At 42.7% G+C, this 26,617-nt stretch overlaps 2 protein-coding genes across 3 annotated transcripts in view; both read right to left on the reverse strand.

Annotated features, from left to right (window-relative positions):
- Positions 1-25,807, reverse strand: part of LOC127425800 (probable G-protein coupled receptor 158) — a 44,861-nt gene extending 19,054 nt beyond the window's left edge. The window contains exons 1-4 of one of the 2 annotated variants that reach the window (XM_051672058.1): positions 24,903-25,807; positions 24,559-24,667; positions 1,037-1,133; positions 600-811 (exon numbers count right to left, since the gene is read on the reverse strand). In XM_051672058.1, the coding sequence (XP_051528018.1) occupies positions 600-811; positions 1,037-1,133; positions 24,559-24,667; positions 24,903-25,807 (1,323 nt within the window). Of the gene's footprint in view, positions 1-599; positions 812-1,036; positions 1,134-16,496; positions 16,656-24,558; positions 24,668-24,902 lie in introns of those variants that run through there. The other variant, XM_051672059.1, reaches the window with a different exon arrangement.
- The window catches only part of mrpl4 (mitochondrial ribosomal protein L4), a 170,384-nt gene that overhangs the window by 132,308 nt on the left and 11,459 nt on the right, over positions 1-26,617 (reverse strand). The gene's annotated exons all lie outside the window — the stretch shown is intronic.

Raw genomic sequence — 26,617 nt, forward strand, 5'->3', positions numbered from 1 at the left:
GGGCCACTTTTTGGAGGGTTTAAAGACAGAAATGTGAAGCTTATAATTTTATTAAAGCACTTACATTAATTCTTCTGTTAAAACTTGTGTATTATTTGAGCTGCAAAGTTGTTTAAATCATAATTTTATTCATTTAGGGTTTGTCGACCTTACATCGTCATGGCAGTGAAGTTGTAAAATTGGCTATAACTTTACACAGAAAAGGTTAGTAAGCGATTTTATCACACTAAAATTACTAACTCTATACACTAACCCTATACACGCATATAGTTTACGACTTGTGGCTATACTTTTGAAACAGTGAGTATTTTAACTTTTACGGATTGGCCCATTCACTTCTTTTGTAAGTGCCTCAGTGGAACCCAGATATTTGCTTTTTATTTAAAGAAAAGGATGAGTTGAAATTATTTTTTGTGATAATCAAGATTATGCCACAAATGCTGTCGATTGAGCTTAACTTTTATTGCACCATGAATTTTCCTGCGATGAGGTTCTGCAATTGGGTTTTTGTCTCTCATTCACTGCTACAGAAGTTTACACCCTTACAGTTTACTTAGGCATTTCAAACGAAATGTGAAAAGGGTCCGTTGAAAACTTACCTTGGTTCTTCTGCACTGATATGCCACCAGCATGCTGATAAGCACAAGGACCATAAAGAGCCCCTGCATAGCCAAAACACCTGCTCTGAGAAGCCAGTCTTCTTGCACCCAACACGGGGCCCCATCCTCACACTGAGCACAGCCAGGCCAACAGGGTAGACAGACAGGGACTTCAGGATAACAAGCCCGGGTCGAATTCACACGGCTGTCCCCTGTAACACCATTCATAAACAGAGAGGGGCAAGTGTCGCACATCAGAAATGTAGTAAATATAAGCTAAGGTTCCATCTAGCTTTCTACTTTGACCTTTATTTAATCATTCAATTCAGACACTTTTGTATGCCTTATGTTTGCTATATGTTGTCTTATCTAATACAACTGAATCCTTTTAAGACTGCTCACAAGCAACAAATATATGATTGTTTTAAGCCTCTTACTTTTGTTTGGTATGTCTGGAACTGGGCTGTAGTAGCCTTTTTTACATCGGCAGCAGTACCGACCCATCCGGAAACCTTGTTGCGGGATTGGCACGCACTGGAGGGAAGAAAGAGAGAGAGAGTGGCTTTATAAGTTGCTCATGTGTTTCACCTTCAATGGTTAAAACAAACTTCTTGCTTTTATAAAGGGGCAATCAACATGTATGTTCCTGCCAGTGATGTGGGATTGTGTATGATTGTTTTCTCTCTGCTTTCTCCCATTAATTGCATGTACAGTCTCTCATCAGCGGTTTATCATCAGACTCACTCTGAGTTAATCTAAGCTAAATCCTAAGTGGAGGGGTAATACCTTTATTGGCAGAGCTTAATCTTTTTTTTATTCAGGGAAATCCAGCACCCTACACACAGACACAGAAACTACTTAAGTCTCTATTCACATAATTTTTTTAATGTGCAGTTAATGCGTAGCTATACTTTATAGCTGAAAACTTTTTTCCAGATCTTCACGGAATCAAGCGGTTCCTCAGTAAAACCAACACTCATTACAGTCTCTCATAATCTGACATTTTAATGAAATAAAAATGAAATAAAACAAATAGTGTTGCACCAAGATTTCCAACATCATATGTAACCTCTAAAAGATGCATAGGAATATATTATTCATTGTGTCAAACTAGTGTGTTGTGTAAGTAATGCCATCATTATGACACGAAACTGTTCTATTTATATTTTTGCTCCATTCATTTATGGTCAGATCAACTCAACTCTTATTGAATTTGTTCAGTGTGCCAAATCCCACCCTTGCTGAACCTGCTAACACTTGTGAGCTTGTGCTCTGTTAGTAGGTAAGGAGGGTGGGGGGGTCATTTGGAAGGGAGGTTTGTGAGCTCCTGCCCTCTTGGGGGTGGGCTGGGAGGGGGTATGTAAGCATCACTGGATTATCATCCTAATCCTTCAAATCATCCTGCACCCAGCGCTCACACCTTTAAATAGAAGGTCTGAATGAAAGTGGGAGGATGATGATGAAAAAAGGTGGGAACAGAAGGTAACGTGATATATAATAGTCCGGTGAGGAAATTAGAAAAACAAGTGGTCTTTTAATAGATTTCAAACAATTACTGTGTGATGATATATAGATGTTAAAATCTTCATCTTCTGATGGCAACATACGTCATTAGATTATTAAAAGTAGATAAGTGCCCAAATAAAGATGTCTGTAAAGAAATTGTTTATAGTATTATTTAAATTGTGTCAATTTTTAATGAATGTGTATCCAGAAACATTAAAAGCCTGATCTTGCGATGTCAAACATGCTCACAGATACACAGAGACACATGCAAAATAAACCACTTTACTATAAACGTCCTCTTGACATTTAGTGACAAAGTGTTTCAAGTGGATCTCTGAATGTGCTCTGGCACTGCCTGTCCCTGGTTTGTGAAAACCACCCACACACATACTGTAATGTCTGTAATTTACTGTTGTACTAACTGTGAGTAAAATTCTCTCTCTAGTCCAGCCTGTTCTTATCAGACACTACTGGTAAGAGGCATCTGTACTAAAGATTGTACACTTACAAAAATCGAGAGTTCATGGCAAATTTGCCACAAACTTGCTGTAGATTTGCCACTAATCATTTTCACATGCAAATGAGCTTTTCACTAAAAGAGTTCAGCTTCAGGTAAGTATAAGGCAAGTTGAACTGAGGGTGTTTAGGACCAGAACTCTAGGTTCGTGGGAGCAGTTGTATAAACACTCAAATGAAACAGACAAATAACGGTAAGATGAATTTGCTGTTTTTATTTCATAAAATTTATGTTTGGTATTTAACAGGGTTTTTTCAAAGGCAGGAAAATAAACAAATACAATGCACTTGAAAATGTATACAATTATACTGAACAATAAACAAAATAAGAAAATAAAGAATGGGAGTCATGTGGTGCCATGCGAGGGTTGGATGTGAGCTCTGCGCACTTTGCTAGTTTTAATCCTTTTTATGTCATAAACCGGTGAGATTCGATACAGTCAGATTTTATAATTTTTTTTGTGATTAACATTTTATTGATTCATCTATTAAAAAGGAACAGCAAAACATACACACATATATATATATATATATATATATATATATATATATATACACACACACACACACACACACACACACAGAATCAATATTTTACTATCCCTCACCCGACCCCCATCAACACCCTGGTGGTCACATAATTACAGACACACAACAAAAAAGTATATAAATAAAGAAATAAAAATAAAATAAATAAACTAATCACATTTACATTACATTTATTCATTTGGCAGATGCTTTTATCCAAAGTGACTTACAAAAGAGGAAAACATAAGCGAATCATCTTAAGGAGACAGTGGTATGAAAAGTGCCGTATTACAAAGTTTCACTAGCATCAGAATAGTATTCAAAACAGAATAAAGTGCAACAGGAATTTTTTTTTTTTTTTTTTTTAATGACTGGTTAAGTGATCATGCAAAAGATGTGTTTTTAGTCGTTTTTTGAAGACAGAGAGTGAGTCAGCTTCACGGATGGAGTTGGGAAGGTCGTTCCACCATCGTGGTATGATGAAGCTGAAAGTCTGGGAAAGTGTTTTGGTGCCTCTGTGTTGGTACAAAAAGGCGACGTTCCTTAGCCGACTGCAGGCTTCTAGTGGGTGCGTAGCTCTGCATAAATGATTTTAGGTATTTTATGTATGCTGGAGCAGACCCAGTGACTGTTCTGTATGCCAGCATCAGAGCCTTGAATTTGGAGAGAGACAAGGAGTGGTGTAACATGCGCTCTCTTTGGTTCATTAAAGACCAGACGTGCTGCTGCATTCTGGATCATTTGCAGGGGGCTAATCACACATATCCCCTACACCTCTCTCCGCTGTTCCTCCCCGAGAGCCCTCCAAAAAAAGACAGATATTTGCCCCATTTCTCCCCAAACAGGTCTAGTCTCCCCAGTCTTCTGGATATCCCCTCCTCAAGAGCTGCCACTCTGGCCATCTCTGAGCACCACTCCTGAAATGGGGGCACTCCAGCCGACTTTTAACTCCTTAGAATAATCTGTCTGGCAATCATAATTCTAGTTAGGACCCAGTTTTTCACATGTTTATTCTCCAAATTAACGACTGCCCCATCTCCTAAAATACAGAGTCTGGGGCAGAATAAAATCTGAGAGGCCAAAACCTTGCACATAAAACTCTGAATCCTCAACCAGAACTCTTGAATCTTAACACATCCCCAAAAGACATGGGTTGCGTCTCCATCTTTTGATTGACATCGCCAGCAGGTGGGTGTGTCTTTAAGACCAAGCCTATGCAATCTAGAGGGGGTCCAATAGACTCCTTGCATCTCTAGATGCAGATTTGACGTTTTTTAGAATCCTAGCCCACACTCCCTCCGCCAATACCAAGTTTAGATCTTTCTCCCATAATCTCTTAAGAGAAGCTGAAGTTCAATCCCCCAGACTCTGAATTAACAGGGAGTAATAAACCGATGCCTCATGACCTTTTCCAAAAGCAGTAATCACCACTCCCAGAGTATCTGCCGCTTTAGGGGGGTGTAAATCACTCCCAAAAACAGTACAAAGCAGGTGGCACAACTGTAAATACTTATATAACTGAGACCTGGGAATCCCAAAAAGTTTTACCAAATTTTGAAAGGATCTCAAAACTCCACTCTCATATAGGTCACCGAGTGAAGTAACCCCCCTCCCAATCCATTCTCACCAGCAAAAAGGGGACTTGTTGATGCATAATTTGGGGTTCACCCATATGCTCGAAGCAACATTTAAATAAATGTCTGAATTAAACACTCAACACTTTTGTCCATACCAAGTTCAAATGCGAGATAACGTGATGTAACATAACTTCTCCGATTAATTTTATAGAAAGGCTCTGCAATGGTGAAATAGGGGCAAGAACTTCCTGTTCTATACAAAACCAGGGAGGGGCTCTCTCAGGTGGAAGCGACCAATGAGCCAAATATCTGAGACCAAATGCATAATAATAAAATAAAATCTTGGGTAGGCCTAGCCCAACTTTGTCAATCGGCCTATGTAATTTATTAAAATGTCATTTGGGACGCTTACCATTCCAAATGAAGGACTTCGCTATGCTATCAAATTGCTTGAAATAAGAGAGGGGGACATCTATAGGGAGAGACTGCAGCAAGTAATTGAATTTTGGAATACAATTCATTTTAATAACATTAACTTTCCTGATCATAAATAAATGCAATGAAGCCCACCTACCCACATCGCTCGAAAACCACTTTATTAAGGGGTCAAAATTAATTCTAACTAAACCACACAATTTTGCTGGGAATAAAATGCCCAAATACTTAATGCCCTGTTTGGGCCACTGGAAAGCGCCCGGCTGGAAAGCCGTCGCTGGGCAGTACGCTGTCAAAGCCAAAGCTTTGGATTTAGACCAATTGACTTTGTATCCTGAAAACTTAGAAAAGCAATTAATAATTCTGTGGAGGCAAGGCATAGATCTAGTAGGGTCAGAGATGAATAATAAAATATCATCTGCGTAAAGCAAAAGTTTATGCGCCACACCTCCTGCCACCACCCCTGGAAAATCCTCCTCCTTTCTTATCGCAGCTGCTAATGGTTCCAGGGCAAGACAGAATAAAAATGGGTAAAGAGGGCAACCATACCGAGTACCCCTATTCAGAGTAAAATAATCTGAAATTAATCCATTTGTTTGTACCGCCGCTACAGGGTGTCTATAATATAACTTAATCCAACCAATAAATGTACTCCCGAACCCATATATTTCCAAAATCTTAAAAAGATAATCCCATTCTACCATAACAAATGCCTTTTCGGCATCAAGTGAGATGGCAGTGACCGGAGTCTGATCATTCGCCGCTGACCACATGATATTGATGAAATGCCTAATGTTGTCAGAAGAGATGCGGCCCCTAATAAACCCCACCTGATCTATATGTATAAGAGATGTCATAACTTTACTTAATCGGTTAAAAAAATTCAGCGGCAAAACCATCTGGTCCCGGAGCTTTGCCTGAAGGCAAGCCCTTAATTACCAGTCAAGCTCCTCTAAGGTTATCTCAGATTCAAGAGAATTTTTTTTGCTCAGTCATCAATTTAGGGAGTTCTAATGGTTCCACAAATTTTCTAATATATTCATCACTAGACAAAGATGTGGAACTATAGAGATCAAGATAGAACTCTTTAAAAGCATTATTAATATCAATAGCTGAGGTAAAAATTTCACCACCAGCAGATTTCACTGAAACAAAGACTCTCTCTGTTTTATAAATCTAGCCAGAAGCTTCCCTGCATTGTCCACCGACTCAAAGTATGACTGTCTTGCCCTGAACAACCAAAAGTCCACTTTCTGCGACAAAATAGTATTATACCTATATTTTAGTCGGGTCAATTCTCTGAGGCCATCAGACGACATTCGGCGCTTCAGCTTTTAATATTCTCTTCCAAATCTACGAGTTCTCGTACTTTGGATTTTTTGATGAATGAGGCATACTGTATGATCCGACCCCTAAGAACTGCCTTAAGTGTCTCCCAAGCCATGCCCACAGAGGATACTGAGGACCAGTTGGTCTCCATATAAACATTGATTTCAGTCTTTAACATTTGTTGGAAATCAGGATTTTGCAAAAGGTATACATTAAAGTGCCAACTATATGATTTCTTTTTCTCTATGTGGCAACATCTCTAAACTCACCAGGGCGTGATCTGAGACCAAGATATTTCCAACTGAGCAGTTAACAACAGATGGAATGAGGGATTTAGATATAAAAAAAAAAAAATCTATTCTAGAATAAGTCTTATGAACTGATGAAAAAAAAAAAAAAAAGTATAATCCCTACCAAATGGGTTCAAAGATACGCTCTTCTTGATTCTTGACTGTTCTAGGAAGACTATATTTCAAAGAATTCAAAATTCTCTGGAGACATTAAAAGACACTTTTACGTGCTCAAGCTGAAGCCCCTGAGCAACAGGCCGCAAGCCCGGGACTCAGTTTGGACAGTGCATTGAAAGAGATTCAGCATCAACTGTTGAACATGTCGGCAATGCTGGCGAAGGTCGTTGCTGATCTTGCTGTAATACGTCGATAGATCACTGCCATGGAGACGAAATTCACTGAGATGGTTACAAGAGTGTCAGATGTTGAGAACGGATTTATTATCTGGAGTTATCGGAGATGGAATTAGCTGCTAATCTGCTAGCGAACAAGATAGACTTGGAGCGTGTCTGGGAAAAGTTGGAAGACTTAGAGAATCGTAGCCTGCGATACAACGTCCGAATTGTTGAAATTCCTGAAGACAAAGAAGGTCGAGATATGGTGAAATTTCTGGATGGGCTCCCCCAGAGTCTGCTTGACATAACAGACCATAAGCTGGAAATCGAGCGAGCTTACAGAGTTCCGGCTCGGAGATCCGCTGATCAATTCTAGCCAAATTTCTGAGATCATCCAATAAAGATCTCGTGTTACGCAAGGCGAGGAGTAAAGGAAGGCTTTCTTGGAAGAACCACAACATTTTCTTGTTCCCAGACTTTGCGAATTCGACAAGAGAGAAACGTGATCGATTCAAGGAATGCAAGAAACTCGTACTTTTGCACTGATGTTCCCGGCCAAATTGAGAATAGATACTAAGGATGGGTGCAAAATATTAACATGCCCACAGCAAGCAATGTCCTTCATAAAGTCAATGGAGTGAGTAGGTCATTGTGTGATATTTTCTATGCAGCCGATTGGACCTCACCCACTGAACATTCACTTGACCGTCCAAGGAAACTGAGCACCTTTTTTGTTTCTTTTTGTGCTTGTTCCGCCTAGTGGCTGGAGTTTGTTTTGTGGGATAGCACTCCTTCGGGACAGTTTGTGGATGAATCTGCACGTTCTTTGTGCTTATGCCTCCTGTTGGTTGGAGTTTGTTCTGTGGAATATTTCTTGCAAAACATTGGAGTGATTAGGGCATCTGCTGCACTCATGTAACAGCCGAGTGGGCCTGACTCACTGAACATTTACTTGACTGTCCGAGGAAACCGGGTGCCTTTTTGTTTCTTTTTGTGCTGGTTCCGCCTAGCGGCTGGAGTTTGTTTTATGGAGGAACACACCTTTGGAGCAGTTATGTGGATGAATCTACACGTTCTTTGTGCTTATGCCTCCTATGGCTGGAGTTTGTTTTATAGATTATTTTCTGTTGTGTAATTCTGTCTCACAAAATTTGTATAGAAGACCGGACTTGAGCAATCCGACGGAAAAGTTGTTGCGGGGGCTCTCGTAGGCGTGCATGGACTGTTTGAGTTTAGAGGGATGGACGTCGGTTGGCATTGTCATGAGCGGGGTTAATGCACACGTTTTTCTTTTTTTGTTCGGAGGGAAGTTCGGGGTTTGATTGTTGAACTAATGTTGGTAATGTTTTTGACACACAAACTATTTTTTCTAATATGTCAAAACGTCAAATGTTTATAAGAGTGGATTGTCTCTCTCCACATGGAATGTGAATGGGTTGGGGCACCCCATAAAAAGAAGGAAGGTTATTTATTTTCTTTAATGTAATAAATATGATATAGTGTTTCAAGAAACACATCTTTCCCTGCAGAAAGCTGAAAAATTTGGGAAGATATGGGGTGGACATGTTTTCTTTAGTACTGGCTCAAGTAAGAGCAGGGGAATCATTACACTCATAAGTAAACACCTACAATTCAAATGTCTCAAACAGATTAAAGATAAATTAAGAAGAGTCATTATTGTTTTAGCAGAAATTCAGGGGCAAAGGTTTATTTTGGCTAATATTTACGCATCCAACACTGATGATCAGGGCTTTTTATAGATCTTGAAGGGATGTTGCAAGCCGCTGGCACCCCTCATGATATAACATTGGGAGGAAACTTTAATCTTTTGATGGACTTGATCATAGTGAAGCAAAAGTGTGTAAGCCCCCTAGAGTAACAGTGTTGCTTCACAGGATGTGTAAAAATCTTGGTCTTACAGATATTTGGAGACTTTTGAACCCATCTGGTAGGGACTATACATTTTTTTCATCAGACCATAAAATGTATTCTAAAACAGATTATATATATATATATATATATATATATATATATATATATATATATATATATACACACTATATTGCCAAAAGTATTCGCTCATCTGCCTTTAGACGCATATGAACTTAAGTGACATCCCATTCTTAATCCATAGGGTTTAATATGACGTCGGCCCACCCTTTGCAGCTATAACAGCTTCAACTCTTCTGGGAAGGCTTTCCACAAGGTTTAGGAGTGTGTTTATGGGAATTTTTGACCATTCTTCCAGAAGCGCATTTATGAGGTCAGACACTGATGTTGGATGAGAAGGCCTGGCTCGCAGTCTTCGCTCTAATTCATCCCAAAGGTGCTCTATCGGGTTGAGGTCAGGACTCTGTGCAGGCCAGTCAAGTTCTTCCACACTAAACTCGCTCATCCATGTCTTTATGGACCTTGCTTTGTGCACTGGTGCGCAGTCATGTTGGAACAGGAAGGGGCCATCCCCAAACTTTTCCCACAAAGTTGAGAGCATGGAATTGTCCAAAATCTCTTGGTATGCTGAAGCATTCAGAGTTCCTTTCACTGGAACTAAGGGGCCAAGCCCAGCTCCTGAAAAACAACCCCACACCATAATCCCCCCTCCACCAAACTTCACAGCTGGCAAAATGCAGTCAGACAAGTACCGTTCTCCTGGCAACTGCCAAACCCAGACTCGTCCATCAGATTGCCAGATGGAGAGGCGTGATTCGTCACTCCAGAGAACACGTCTCCACTGCTCTAGAGTCCAGTGGCAGCATGCTTTACACCACTGCATCCGACGCTTTGCATTGCACTTGGTGATGTATGGCTTGGATGCAGCTGCTCGGCCATGGAAACCCATTCCATGAAGCTCTCTACGCACTGTTCTTGAGCTAATCTGAAGGCCACATGAACTTTGGAGGTCTGTAGCGATTGACTCTGCAGAAAGTTGGCGACCTCTGCGCACTATGCGCCTCAGCATCCGCTGACCCCGCTCTGTCATTTTACGTGGCCTATCACTTCGTGGCTGAGTTGCTGTCATTCCCAATCGCTTCCACTTTGTTATAATACCACTGACAGTTGACTGTGGAATATTTAGTAGCGAGGAAATTTCACGACTGGACTTGTTGCACAGGTGGCATCCTATCACAGTACCACGCTGGAATTCACTGAGCTCCTGAGAGCGGCCCATTCTTTCACAAATGTTTGTAGAAGCAGTCTGCATGCCTAGGTGCTTCATTTTATACACCTGTGGCCATGGAAGTGATTGGAACACCTGAATTCAATTACTTGGATGGGTGAGCGAATACTTTTGGCAATATAGTGTATATATATATATATATATATATATATATATATATATATATCTAAGTCCCTCTTTTCACCGGATGTTGTTTGTTCAATTGGAAACATTTTAGTCTCAGATCACGCCCTGGAGTTTAGAGGTGTTGCCACATATGGAGAAAAAGAAATCATCTAGTTGGTGCTTTAATGTATCCCTGTTGCTAAATCCTGAATTCCAACAAATGCTAAAGGCTGAAATCAATGTCTATATGGAGACCAACTGGTCCTCAGTATCCGCTGTGGACGTGGCTTGGGAGGCACTTAAGGCAGTTCTTAGGGGCCGGATCATACAGTATGCCTCATTCACCAAAAAATCCAAAGCACGAGAGTTTGTGGAATTGGAAGGGAATATAGCCGAGGCAGAGCTGAAGTGCCGAATGTCGGCTGATGGCCTCAGAGAATTGACCCGATTGAAATACAGATATAATACTTTTTTGTCATGGAAGGTGGAATTTTGGCTATTCAGGGCAAGACAGTCATACTTTGAGTCGGGGGACAAAGCAGGGAAGCTTTTGGCTAGATATATAAAGCAAAGAGAGCCTTTTTCTACCATTCCCTCAGTGAAATCTGCTGGTGGTGAAATATTTACCTCGGCCATTGATATTAATAATGTTTTTAATGAATTCTATCTTGATCTCTATAGTTCCAAGTCTTCGTCTACTGATGAAGATATTGGAAACTTGGTGGAACCATTAGATCTCCCTAAACTGTTGACTGAGCAAAAAAATTCTCTTGATTCTGAGAATGGTGAGGGAATTAAGGCCTTTGCCACTGAGTTTTTTAAATCTTATGCTACAGAACTGGCTCCACTCTTGCTAGAAGTTTATACGGAATCATTAAAGAATGGCAAGCTTCCGCCAACCATGACACAAGCCCGGCTCAGTCCGATTCTTAAAAAGGACAAAGATCCAAGTGATTGTAAAAGTTACTGTCCAATTTCCCTGATCCAGCTAGACGTTAAAATATTGTCAAAAATTTTGGCTAACCGATTAAATTATGACATCTCTTATACATATAGATCAGGTGGGGTTTATTCGGGGGCCACAGCTCTTCTGATAACATTAGCCGTTTCATCGATATCATGTGGTCAGTGGCGAATGATCAGACTCCGGTTGCTGCCATCTCACTTGACGCCAAAAAGGCATTTGATATGGTAGAATGGGATTATCTTTTTAAGATTTTGGAAATGTATGGGCTCGGGAATACTTTTATTGGAAGGATTAAGTTACTTTATAGACACCCGGTAACAGCGGTACAAACAAATGGATTAATTTCAGATTATTTTAATCTGGATAGGGGCACCCAGCAGGGTTGCCCTCTTTACCCATTTTTACTCTGTCTTACCCTGGAACCATTAGCAGCTGCGATAAGAAAGGAAGATGATTTTCCAGGGGTGATGGCGGGAGGTATTGCGCATAAGCTTTTGCTTTACATAGATGATATTTTATTATTCATCTCCGACCCCGCTAGATCTATGCCTTGCCTCCACAGAATGATTAATTCCTTTTCTAAATTCTCAGGATACAGAGTCAACTTGTCTAAATCCGAAGCTTTGTCTCTGACAGCACACTGCCCAGTAACGGTTTTTCAGCCGGGCGCCTTCCAGTGGCCCAAACATGGCATTAAATATTTGGGCATTTTATTCCCAGCAAATTTGTGTGATTTGGTTAGAGTTAATTTTGAACCCTTAATAAAAAGGTTTTCGAGCGATGTGGGCAGGTGGGCTTCATTATATTTATCTATGATTGGGAAGGTTAAAATGGGTTATTAGAATGAATTGTATTCCTAAATTCAACTACCTGCTACAGTCTCTCCCTGTAGATATCCCCCTCTCTTATTTCAAGCAATTTGATAGCATAGCGAAGTCCTTCATTTGATTGAAAGCATCCCAGATTACATTTCAATAAGTTACATAGGCTGATTGACAAAGGTGGGCTAGGCCAAGATTTTGTTTCATTACTATGCATTCGGTCTCAGACATTTGACTCATTGGAGAGAGCCCCTCCCTGGTTTTGCATTGAACAGGAAGTTCTTGCCCCTATTTTGCCATTGCAAAGCCTTTCTATTAAACTAACCGGAGAAGTCACACCCCATTATCTCACATTTGCACGCGGTATGGACAAAAGTGTCCAGAGTGTTTAATTCAGACATTTATTTAAATGACGCCTCGAGCATATGGCTGAACCCAAAACTACGTATTAATAAGTCCCCTTTCTGCTGGTCACAGTGGATTGTGAGGGAGGTTAATAAGCTCAGTGACCTATATGAGAGTGGAGTGTTGAGATCTTTTGAAAATATGGTTCAACATTTCCAGATCATTTTAAATGCATTTTATTTTTTTCACCCAATTTGGAATGCCCAATTCCCTATGCACTTTTAAGTCTTCGTGGTCGCATAGTGATTCGCCTCAATCCGGGTGGCGGAGGACGAATCCCAGCTGCCTCCACGTCTGAGACCGCCAACACACGCATCTTATCATGTGACTTGTTGAGCGCGTTGCCACGGAGACATAGCGCGTGTGGAGGCTTCACGCCATCCACCATGGCAGCCAAGCTCAACTCACCACGTGCCCCACCAAGAACGAACCGCATTATAGTGACAACAAGGAGGTTACCCCATGTGACTCTACCCTCCCTAGCAACCGGGCCAATTTGGTTGCTTTGGAGACCTGGCTGGAGTCACTCAGCATGCCCTGAGATTCTACTAGCGAACTTCAGGGGTGGTAGCCAGCATATTTGAGCTACCCAGGCCCCCAGATCTCAGTTCTTTAGGTATTTACAGCGCCACCTGTTCTATACTAATTTTGGGAGTAGCGTACACCCCCCTAAAGCGGCAGATACTCTGGGAGAGGTGATTACTGCTTTTGGAAAAGGTCATAAGGCATCAGTGTATTACTCCCTGCTAATTCACAATCATGGGGACAGAGCTTTAACTTCTATCAAGAGATTATGGGAGAAAGATTTAAACTTGGTATTGGAAGAGGGAGTGTGGGCTAGGATTCTAAAAAACATCAAGCCTGTATCTGGAGGTGCAAGGGTGCACCTTATGCAATTCAAGATTTTACATAGATTCTATTGGACACCCTCTTGATTGTATAGGCTTGGTCTTAAAGACACACCCACCTGCTGGTGATGCCAATCAGAAGATGGAGACACAACCCATGTTTTTTGGTGGTGTGTTAAGATCCAAGAATTTTGGTTGAAGCTTCAGAGTTTTATGTGTGATGTATTAGGCACTCAGATTTCATTTTTCCCCAGACGATGGTGATGGACAATGGTGTGGTCATCAATACGGGGGATAAACACATAAGTAAATTGGGTTCTGACCAGTGTTATGATAGGCAGAGTGGTGTGCGGAGATGGGGAGGGTGGCAGATTTCGAGGAGGTGTCATGTAGAAGGCTGGGGATTTGGGATTTGTTTGATAGGCAATGGGGCAGTTATTTAGCGTTTATTTGGGGACTCTCGGGGAGGGGCTGTGGAGAGAGAGGTATAGATTTGGATGTGTATGATAATTATATTTATTTTTATTTTGTGTGTATATTCTTATATGTGACCACAGGGGTGTACGTTGGGGGTCAGGGTGGGGTTGGTGATTGGGGAGGGGGTAATAGTGGGGGTTAAATGTTGATTCAATGTATATATGTTGTGTTTTTCTGTGTTATATCTATGAATAAAAAAAAAAGGTGAATGAAGAAAACAAGATTTATAATCTTTTTTAATATTTCTTTTCACTCGCTCTAATTGAGTTTAAGTTTATTTTATCTGTTTCACTGCTCTAATGTATTATTGGTTTAGTGTTGTATTTTTAGTTCCCTGTTTAGTCTTTAAAGTAGGTTAACGTGGTTGGGTTTTTTCAACACAAAAGGTAAATTCAAGCAGCTTAAAAATCACAACTGTAAATCACAATTTACAATCAATAAATCAACTTTCCTACCTTTTCAATCAGAATATCTCTTCAACATTCAACGATAGTTTTAACAAAGCAAAAACATTGTACATATCAATGGCTTTTTGTTTCTTGTTTTGTTTCTACCTTTTTTTTTTTTTTTACTAAAATTGTCCGAGTCCAGATGCAAAAAGAAACCCTTTTAGATTCAACAATTCAGTCCTGCCATTGGCTGTATGTGAAATTAACTCCGTGGCTGTGTGAGCTCGTAGATTGCCTTTGATGTAGGGAAAACGCTGGTGAAAGTTGAGGGGGAATTAATGTCTGTCTGATCCACCTTTCAAAGAACACAACAGTTCTTCTTTCCAGGGGAAGAAACAGTTCAAGGAATCCTCATCAAATATCGTCTTGTGGGTGGCTCGCCATCTTTTATCAAGAGCAATGGTAGTAGACTATGATACAACACCACAACTTTTACAGCGAAACTCAACAACACACAGTAACTCATACAAAACAGAATAACCATCAACTCACCTTCAAGATCAAACAGCACAACTTTTTCTTCAGACTTCTTCGGTCTATTTTTAACTTAGATGTCACTTTTTGCTTGATATTTTATCAGTCGTTTTCTCTGCGTCTTTTCTTTTCTCTTCCCAATTACAGACTATGTGCACTGTCTCTTGATTGGTCAATACTAGAACTCTCTCAGCGCTATTCATAGAGTGGCAGCGGTTAATATTTCCTAATTCACTGAATTGCATGCTTTTAATGTATGAACTTTTAGAAACTCTATAGTATGTGTAATTTTAGGGTTTTATATTATTAATTTGTTTTAAATTTTTAATTATGCTTTTATAATAAATTACTTAACTGTATTTCCTGCACTTTTTCCGGATTCTCTTTTAAACCAGTATCTACACTGGGTTCCATCTGCATGCAAGTAAACTCAATAAAACAGCCTAATAAAGGAAAGAATTAATAAACTGCCGGACCTTTTGCAATTCTGTTTATATAGGTGTACAGTATAGACACAACATTAACCAATCACAACAAGTGTGCTGATAAAGATGAAGTGCACGTGACTGCCCGCTATTGTCGTTGAAGCAGCAATAACCTCAGCTTATTATGACCTTATTAAAGAATACATTTGGCATCCCCATAGATAGCTTTATTTTCTGTGCAGAGGCACTGCTTTTTCTTACGGATGGCCAATGTGAACATCCAACGCAACTGCCTCGCTCACGCAAAGCTTATGTAGAATGTGTGAGCCCACCATTACAGTACGTTTCCATTGGCGTGGAAGAAATCCACTCTCTATCGCTCGCAACGCTACAACGCTCCCTCTTTGGGGCATTGTACAGCAAGTTTGTATAGTCTAAGGATGTCTTCTCAATGGCATACTATACACATACTACTCTTACTGTTTCTACCATATCGATCTATGGCAAAAATAGTAAGCGTGGAATGGTAGTAGGCAGCTCCGAACCTGTGATGCTTTCAATACAAGGTAAAAATAATAATTGTTTTCAGTACACAGTCAATATAATTATCATACATGCGCGCGATTACAGACAGAAAGATGCAAACTTTATTTCCACATGCCAAAAGTATATAAACTGTGTTGATTTATTTCAGTTTTTGTTTACCCAGCTACAGTATTGCCACAATTAATGTGTGCAATATTAATTTGAAGTCTGTTAAAAGACTCAGCTCAACAAAAATATGTGATTCAAGCACTCAGTCCAGCAGAAAGTCTATCATTATCGTCAGGTGTTGAAGCTATCATGACAGAGGACACTGCTTTCAGCTCACAGTGATTAGCTGGCGCTTACCGTTTTTCATTCCTCATTTGCATAAAGCAGAGGAATTTTAACTTTTTCAACCATGGACGCCCTCAACGCTTTCTCCGCACTGTTGTTGTTCCCAGAATGCACCTCGCGAGCGCGGCGCTTAACTGCCATAGGAATAAATTGAAAATGATTGCTCACCTTCGCTAAAAACGCGCCAGTGGAACCACAGAACTCTTTGAACAAGAGCAACTGTAGTCACGCAGCACATGGGAGATGGGGCGTTCATGCGAAAAGTCGTTTTGTTTTGCTTCAACAGGAACACCAGTGATATTAACAACTGAAAACACAACATAGCTGCACACAAACCAAAGAACATAACTTACAAACATTTCAGAAGAGTTTGCAGTGGAAGAATATATGCATTTCAGTGGAGTCCTCCATCAAACAGAGAGATGGGGCTGAAGTTAGCTACAGTCACACCGTGCCCTACTCAGACGCCAAACAACATGCAATAAAAGTTATCTTTTCTACGTTAATCAGAGTTTTTTTTGTCCTAAGCAATTGCTAAGAGCAACGGGACATTCTGTCAACCGCTTGGTTTCTATATTTGGCCTTGCCTGATAACCACTATGAACTGGCACCGGTCCAAAATGCGATGTGTGTTGCAGAGCGCGAGGCAATCTACTGCATTCGGCTGCGAGGGGATGGCATCCCCCTTGTTGCAAGAAATACCAAAAACCATTCCCCTTGTAAAAACCACAATCCTCCCTTACCATCCCCTTTAGATTAATTGTGTCATGTATTACTTAGAACTAAACATGCAAGCAAATTATTTAATTTTCTACCTTTGATAAATAACAGACTTTAAGTAACAGCGATTTGTCGGTCAGAATTAGATTCCGACATGTGTAAGGTTGCCAGATTTCTCTAGGTGAAATCCCCCAATCAGACGTTGACACTTGTACAGGTTGGATATATTCTGCCAGGGTGACGCTTTAGTCACGCTATCTTGCATCCTTAAGCGCGCGAGCTCTCTCTACACACTGAGGAATGACGCCGGTCCCCTTACGACTCAGTACACTTGACATTGCGTAGTTACGCATATGGGGAGTGTCTTCATACACAACCTATTTGAAAACTCTACAATAAAGCCAATATTTTAATATTGACTATGGTGTTTGAACCCCGCCTGTTTTGGCAGGAAACTGTCCGCTATAAAAACAGGTGCACAGACACCATTTCCTCAGAATTTCTTCCTTCAAGACAGCGATCATCTCTTGTCTAGAAGCCCTCTACCCTTCAGCGTTGATACACACGAGTCAGCAGAAGACTCTTCGCTCCTCTGCAGTGCTCCGGTGAACATCTCTCAGCCTTGCCGCTTGATGCTTCGCTGGTGAACGGGCCTCAGCATCCTGATTCTCCACAGCGCGTCGGCAGGTGTAGAGAATCCTTTTAAAAGCAATTGTAATTTGTGTGATTTAAATATAAATTATTTAAATATAAATATATTTATATTTATATATTTATATATCTAAAAGAGCCACTTACGGTCCGTAAGTGATCATTGTGTGAAAGACACATCCCGCCGTCAGACCAGCATGAGAGCTGCGTTTTCTGTCTGGGTCGCCCCCACGCAGAGTCAGCTCTCACAGAGACAGACTGTCCTCACTGTGAGGACATGAGTCTCAAGACGCTTCACTCACGAATCGCCCTCGTTTTGAGGAACGTTTCAGCCCTTTCGTGCCCTCCCACCCGCCTCTTCTGTGATACCGGAGGATTCATACGAGGAGGCACAGCGGGGCCGCAAGGTCGGTCAAGATGAATTTGAGGTGGATTTTGTGCCGGCACATGCCCCACAAGCCCCTCAATCTCCATGAAGCGCATGTTTCCCAATACACTATGTGCAAGACGAGCTCCGGCCCTCTGAAGGAGTATGCGGCGTCATCTCGTTTGATGGATTTGACGCTGGGGATGATAAGGATGATAATGACGATGTCATGTCTCACGCTGCATCAGGTGAGTGGTCAGTGGATGATGCTACCGCCCCTCCCCCCAGCAAGGGTAAGGACCGTGTACGCGCCACTGACAGGGAGATGTTTCGCGTCCTTGCAAGGGCAGTCGAAGAACTCAACCTCGAGTGGTCTCCCCTAGAGGAACCTGGGCAGTCTCGCCTTGATGAGTGGTTCTTGCAGTCCGGATGCCATCAAGCGGCCACGTCCCGCAGATCTACCCCATTTTTCCCCGAAGTTCATAGCAAACTATCTAAGTCCTGGCACGTGCCCCTCTCAGTGTGCACTCGCAGTGATGCCGTTCTCACGAACGTGGACCATGGGGAAAAGAACGGCTATGCCCAACTACCCCCTGTGGAGGAGGCGGTAATGGCACACCTCTGCCCTACGAGTAACAGGGCGTGAAAATCATGCCCCATACATCCTTCTAAGCCGTGTAGACGGACGTCCACACTGGTGGGAAAAGCCTACTCGGCGGCAGGACAAGCTGGATCAGCACTCCACACAATGGCAGTGCTCCAGGTATTCCAAGCAAAGCTTCTCAGACAAATGGACGAGCAAGGCTTTGATCCGGAGACTTTCAAAGTGCTACGGGCCGTTACAGACTTAGCACTGCGCGCCACGAAAGTCACGGTGCAGGCCATCTGCAAGTCCATGGGCAACCTGGTCGTTCTGGAGTGGCATATATGGCTGACCCTCATGGAGATGAGTGACAGAGAGAAAACATCTCTGTTGAATGCTCCAGTGTCTCCAGCTAGCCTCTTTGGTGGCACAGTGAGTATGTTTTCTGAGTGTTACGTTGCGACTCAGCAGCAGTCTCAAGCTACAAGGCACTTTATGCCCAAATGGAGCATAGCGCAGACGGCACACCCCGCTCTGTCTCAAGCCAGCGCCCGGCTAAAAGACCCATGCCCGCTAACTCAGCGCCAGCACCTACCCCGCCGAGCCACCAGTGAGGCCACGCAAGCCGTGGCCCAGACGGAAGTGGGCGTACCAGCGCCCACCTCGCGCTGACGGGAGGAACTCCCCTGCACAGCGAAAGCTGTCCTGACGGGCGCAATGCTTTGAAGTGGAAAACGGGGCCCGTGGTTCCCTCCGATGCTCTGAAGAAGGCTCGTTTAAAGACACAGAACACTGTTCCCCATCTCCCCACATCTGTTATTTGGGAGAGGAATATTGTTGTTCACAATGTTTTGAAAAATTTTGTTTCTGTGTCCTATGCAATAAAAAATGCTATACAAAATGCAATAAAGAATACAGCACTTGTTGCAAATGCATGAGATGCTCATACATTCTCAAAAAAGAGCCCTTTTCCTCTTCAAAGCACACACATTATGCGCAACCGCTTCCCTATGGTGAGAGACGCATTATATAGTATGGTGAGCAAACCAAATTGCCCTCTGTCCCATTACGCGGACATGTGGCAAGCCCTAACGGGCATATCAGAATGGGTGCAAAAAACGATCAAACATGATTATACTAAACATGATTATTGTTCTGTCTTCCATGGTTTCGTCCGAAGACGTGCCAGTGTTACAAGCCGAAATACACAATCTCATCGTGAAAAACACGATAGAGATTGTGCCAAATTGTCAAGCACAAAAGGGGTTTTACAGACATTATTTTCTTGTTCCAAAGAAAGACAGCAGACTTCGGCCAATCCTGGATCTGAGACATTTGCACGATTGCTTTGCGTCGATAGATCTGAAGGATGCGTCCTTTCATATCCAAATTGTACGACATCACAGGATGTTTTTGAGATTCGTGTTTGAGGGAACAGCGTATCAATTCAAAGTCCTGCCCTTCGGACTGTCTCTGGCTCCTCGCACATTCACGAAGTGCATCAATGCGGTTCTCGCCCCTCTGAGACTGAGTGCCGTACGCATCTTGAACTACCCCAACGATTGGCTGTTACTGGCGCAATCAGAGGCTCTGGTATGCCAGCACAGAGACTTACTGCTTCAGCATCTAAACAGCTTGGGCCTCAATGTAAACTGGGCGAAGAGCACGCTTACCCCAGCCAAAAAATCTCCTTTTTGGGAGTCTGCTTCGACACCACGAGCGTGCACATTCAGGCCATTCTACAGTGTCTGTCTCAGTTCAAACTGGGGAGAAAACTTCCTCTGAAGCTGTTTCAGAAAGCATTGGGATTTATGGCGGCGGCATCAGCCGTCATCCCATTAGGTTTCTTACACATGAGATCTCTTCAGTGCTGGCTGAAGCGCCACGTGCCACAACATGCTTGGTGCCAAGGGTGCATGCGCATCACTATATCCTGTCGCTGTATAGCTGCTTTAGTCCCATGGGTAGCTCCTGCGTTTTACCAGCGAGGTGTCGCACTGGGGCAAGATGTCAGGTGAAAAGTGGTGACTACGGATGCTTCCAACACAGGTTGGGGGACGGTGTGCGATGGACACCCGACTTTCGGCACCTGGACAGGTGCGAAGAGGGCGTGGCATATCAACTGCCTAGAGCTAGCGGCTGTAATTCTTGTCTTAAAGGCTTTTCAGTCAGAAATAGCAAACTGTCATGTTCTGTTTCGCTCAGACAACATGACAGTTGTGGCATATATAAACTGCCAAGGTGGAATTCATTCACTGCCACTGTTGAGACTGAGGTGTTGCCTCCTCCTTTGGGGCAAGCATCATCTCCTCTCCCTGAGAGCGACATATATCCCAGGCCGCCTGAATTACGGTGCAGACCTACTGGCATGCCAAGGGGTGATACCGGGCGAATGGAGACTTCATCCTCAAACTGTGTTGAGAATTTGGGAAATATTTGGCAAAGCAGAAATCGATCTATTTGCCTCAGTGGAGAATACCCACTGTCCCCTCTGGGAATGGACGCAATGGCACACAAATGGCTGGCAAAACACAAATATGCATTTCCCCCGGTATGCCTGATTCACTCTGTCTTATGCAAAGTCTGAGAGGACAAGGAACAGTTCTATTAGTTGCGCCGAAATGGCCCAACCAGCCATGGTTTCCCGAAATGATGGAGATGCTGTACAGCTCACCATGGGAAATACCACTGAGGAGGGATCTCCTCTCTCAGGCGCAAGGCACAATCTGGCATCCCCAGCTCCAGCTGTGGAACCTACATATGTGGCCTCTGAACGGGGCGCTCTACATGTGCCAGAACTGATGCGTTCAATCATGAACGCCATTTTACAGGCCAGAGCACCATCCACGAGACGCCTCTATGCACTAAAATGGAAAGTGTTCACTGATTGGTGTCTCTCACATAGCAAGGACCCAGTAAACTGCCCCATACATGAAATTCAAATATTTCTTCAAGAGCGATTAGACGCTCAAAGTGTTTGTGGCAACTATATCTGCGTATCATGCACATGAAACTGGCACCTCTATAGGCAAGCATGATTTAATCATAAAGTTCCTTAAAGGAGAAAGACGATTAAACCCACCTCACGCTGGCTACAGTCCCGACATGAGTCTTAACTTTAGTCCTAAAAGCTCTTGCAGGGCCCCCCTTCGAGCCTTTGGATTTGCACATGCTCTCCATTAAGACCGCACTACTGCTGGCTCTGGCCTCAGTAAAACAGGTAGGTGACCTGCATGCACTATCAGTCGACAATGCATGTCTGGAGTTTGACCCCGGTCTTTCAAGAGCCACTGTCAAAACCAGGAAAGCGCAGCTGGTTCACCTTCAGGCCTTCTTCCCTCTTCCATTTAACTCAGATGAGGACCAATCATTGCATTTGTTATGCCCTGTGCGGGCGCTACATGCACACGTTGACCATTTCAGACTGTCTGATCAGCTCATTGTATGCTATGGAGGATGCACAAAAGGAAGTTGCAGGGTAAGACTTGCTGAATTGGTGTTAAAGCACACTCAACTAGAGGCATGGCCTCCTCATGGGCATGGATGAATGTGTCCTTACAGGACATATGTTTTGCAGCAGGATGGTCCTCTCAAAACACATTCGCAAGGTTTTACAACCTAGACATCTCTCTCTTCACAAGTCCTCTCTGTTTAGAGTGCTTGCTACCCATTGGCTAAAAATATATACTTATGTTCCTCCCTTTTAGGATGAGCTCCCCATCTTTTACACAACCACCTGCATCAGGCTGTTGTAATATACCGTAAGTCACAAGCACTTACATTATAAATAAACTCCCTTCCCGACTGGGTGTGTGAAGGTGTTAATTCATACTATATGACTATAGTTCATATATTCGTCCTGAATGCTTCCTCTGATCACACCAGGATTTGTTGATCATAAAACATATACCACCTCCTCTGCTTTTACCTGAGAGGTCTTTCGCTCTGTCCGCTCGGTGCACGGAGAACCCCATGGGTTCAATGGCTGAGTCTGGAATCTCCGCAGACATCCAAGTTTCTGTTAGGCAGATAATGCAGCAGTCCCTCGTCTCTCGTTGGAAAGAGATCCGTGCTTTCAGCTCGCAGAGCTTGTTATCCAGAGACTGAACATTTGCCAGTAGAATAGTGGGTAGCGGGGGTCGATTTGCGCGGCGACTTACTCTGATGAGAACGCCGGCTCTGTTTCCCCTTTTCCTCCTGCGTTTCCGCGGCCGTGCTGCCCAGACAAAGGGCTCCGCTTGCGTGTTTGTAAACAGCGGGTCGGCATTGAGGAATGTGAAGTCTGGTTTTCGGTGTGAGATCGCTGAACCAATGTCCAAAAGTGTTTGTCTGTCGTAGACAATAAGGCAGACAACATCCAAGACAAAAAACATAAGAATTGTGAACAAAACAAACAAAACATTGCTATGTTGTGTCGCAGCTCGCAACGCAGCAGCCATACTCGGCGCCATCTTGAGTCCAGGGGTGGACTGGACTCTAGCTACTGCCATTACCATCTCAACACATAGCAAGTCCTCGGTAATCCTCAGCAAACTTCGACAGTCAATGGGACCGGCTCATTCGGTTCTTTTTGAGTCGGACAGTTCGACATACTGCTTAGCCAGTGCATTTACTTCAGCTGTGCGTCTTACGTCATCAACCCGGAACTATAGCTCGATTCAGTTCGATGTTGTTGACAGGCTTGACTGGTTCTTGCTGAGAATTGGCTCAAAAGAACGATTAATTCAAGAATCAGACATCACTATTGCTCTCGTGCAAAAAAGCTTGCGTGCAGACTCATGAAGGCACACAGGAGAATAACAGTCAGTGAACATTTTTACTAAATAATACATTAGATTTAGCTTTGTTTCACACCAAACCTTATTGCATGCTTTCATAACAATCATGGAATAATTTATAAGACTTATGAATTATACTTTTGTGTCCTTTTGAAGCTTGAAGAGGTGGTCACCATAAACTGGCATTGTATGACATCACTGAGAACAAAGTTTTTCACAATTTCTACCTTTGTGTTAAGAAAAAGAAAGAAAGTCATATGGGGTTATAACAACACGGGTGAATAAACAATGACTGGATTTTCATTTTTGAGTGAACTAATCCTTTAACAATGTGATCTTATGATCCATAATCAAATAAAGTATAACATAGTTTTATCTATCATATCTTGAATGTTATCACCAATTCAGAAAGACAGAACAATTGCATGACACTGTGCTAGATCACTTTATTTATTGTTTTTGTCTTTTGAAGCGCCACATACGGTTACATGATTTAACAGTCCATTGAAAGGGAATCTGATCTTCACTATATTTCAGTGTGATACAGTAAATTACAAAAATAAAATGAGAACATACAATTGTGTTAACTTGATTAATGTTTCTGTTCCTACAGTGTGAATTAAGTTTTTTTTCACAGCGTTTAACCATTAAACTTATGTGACACTTAAGATGTGAAAACATTTAAGAACTGATGAAGCACTGTCGTCACCGCCATGTTTGTAGTTTTTCACATTTCACAGTTGTAGTTCTGAAGTGAACCATCAAACTCCTCTTCCTTTGAGCAAGGGATTGTGGTCAATATTAGCTGAAAAAGCGTGCACGGATCCACAATTCGCAAATCTACCGGAAATATTAGACCATCCGGGCTACTTTGGAACCCTCTTTCCAAACATACACATTTTTATTTAATATACTATTTAGGGTGGATATTGTGCACATTGAGACACAGGAATGTGCTTAACAGTATGAAGGCGGCCATTTTGAAATTTATTTTACAATGTCTTCTACTTCCAGAAGAGCATGGAAACTTTCACCAGCCAGTACACATTTAGTACATTGCATAAAAAGTTTTTTTAGCGAAGTATTTACCATGTTGATTATGTAGAGGCTTTAGACAATCATGTTTTAAATATGGTAAGCACAGCTTTATAGGGTTAAAATGAAAACTGGAAAATGTGCCTCTTAGATCATGGCCCAGTATCCACAGTAAGTTTCTTATGGACCTCACTATTTACAGCTTTTGGCACTTTTTAGTAAACATCTAAAGTGTTAAGTATTGAATTATTAATTTCTACATGAAAGCAGTGTACACTCACCTCCATACTGGTACAATTACACTTGTGTGTGTTTGCAAACCAGAAGTCTCCAATGGCACACTGATCCACATTGAATCCCTGGATGTTCACGTCGACACGGATCACACCCCTACCACCAGAATGGATGGAGAGACAACAAAGATGTGGTAATGACAAGTAACTGTAATTATGGAAGAGTTGGGATTAGAGTATAATTAAAAGAATGGAGACCAAATGGTTTATAATAGTGATGTATTTCAAAGACAGTATGAATACAAAAATTTGAGCACAAGAAAACGAAACTCCACCTTCAATACAACAAAGATGCACATCATTAACTGACATCTAGAATGAAGTTTACTGACCTGAATTCTGGGCTGAGGTCTGGCTTCAGCCCATAAAAGGGCATGGAGAGGCTTATTAGCCATCCTGGCATAAAACGGCCACCTTCACACTCAAGGAAAGGTGCTTTGCCCCAATGGACCCCACTGCTATTGATCACATAACTGTCCCCAAGTGCCCACTTGGGTGTATCTAGGGTGCTTAGATCATTTAGCAGAACCCGTTTAGACATGGCATGGAGGGGTGGGGAGCTGGACTTGAAGGTATTAAACCAGCTCTGGTCCGGGGCTGGAGGAAGAAGGCCGTCCCAGGCAGCAGTAAGTTCTTGCAGGAGAATGTCCTGCATTGAGCCCTTGGAGGCACGAAGCACCAGTTGCGGTTGCTGGATTGTGGGGTCGGCATCAAACGTCAGAAAAGCTCGTCTGACCAGGCCTGGCCTGTCCCCTTCAAGCATGGCCCGGACCAGGGCATGATACCACTCAATATCCTCTCTTACACTCATTTCTCTAAGCTCACTAGCTTGGAATATCAAGTTGAGGAAGTTGGCAGCATTGGTCAGAGATCCTATGGCTTGATGCAAGAGAGGGGGAAGGTCTCTAGGTGGAGCTCCCCTCTGAACAGGCAACTGGAAAGGCTGTGTACAGGTAGAAGAAGCCAAAGAGGAGGAATCACCTGTGTAGAGGTAATTCTCTGCAGCAGGCCAGTCCTCCACCACGCTCACTTTTACTGTTGGGCTAGGGCCCGGACTGGTGAGCAGGATGCTAGAGGAGAGGCTCTTCCCTGCTATAATGCTGGTATTTGAGTCTGTAAGAAGGGGTGCTGATGTGGGCTGCAGGCTGGAGGTGCCCTCAGGTCCAGACACAGTGCTTAGTTGAGCAGAAAATAAGCAGGGCAACAGCAGCAATAGCGCACCAACACAGGGGCCCATCCTTGCAGATCTCTTCATCGCTTCTCCTCCGATGCCTTTTGTGATATCCCTCAAAGGAAAAGGTCAATTTCTTGCTTTCTCACATCCTGAAAGATGTTTTCAGAGTGCACGCTCCCATTTCTCATTTGTTTCTTCTCTCCTACGTTACATTAGTGTAAGTAGGTGTCAGTGGGGTTCAGCGGAGCTGCACTGTACTTTGCTGTCACCAGAGTCTAGGTTTCACACACATATGAGTGTGCATGCAAAGTCTGACATACACTGCACATGTTCAAATCTGAATTTGAAGTTCAAAGGAGGCAACACTTAAGTTCCATACTCCCCTGCGCCCAGTGTATCAGTTGGTCCGCACTCTTACAGCTGCTTCTTAGATAAAGCTAATCAAGATGACGCTGCTGCAAAATTGAGGACTCAAATGCTGCTATGACAACAAAGAGACTGATTGCCATCCAGCAAGGTGTTCATTAGCCTGAGAGAAACCGGACAGAGAACAGGAAAAAGCAGAATGAAAGACAAATGCCACTGGTTCTCCTGTACTCTCTCTCTCTCTCTCTCTGCAGACCTCCTTTAAATCTCTCTCTCCCTCTCTCGCTCTTCCAATCTCCTGGTAGTGCTGGGTGCGCAGAGAAGCACATCTGTTAATGCTGGATTGTTATGAAGTGTTTATGAGGATGGGCTGATGGATGAGAGGATGGGAGGGTAATCCTCTCGGCTAGGGTATGCATCAGAATCTCACCGCTTTGTGGATTAACCCAACACCCCCTGGCTCAGCCATGAGTGGTCATTTTATGGACTGTGAATGTGTGTGAGTTT

The sequence above is a fragment of the Myxocyprinus asiaticus genome, chromosome 35 (assembly GCF_019703515.2).
Source record: "Myxocyprinus asiaticus isolate MX2 ecotype Aquarium Trade chromosome 35, UBuf_Myxa_2, whole genome shotgun sequence".
In the NCBI taxonomy this organism is placed as follows: Eukaryota; Metazoa; Chordata; class Actinopteri; order Cypriniformes; family Catostomidae; genus Myxocyprinus; species Myxocyprinus asiaticus.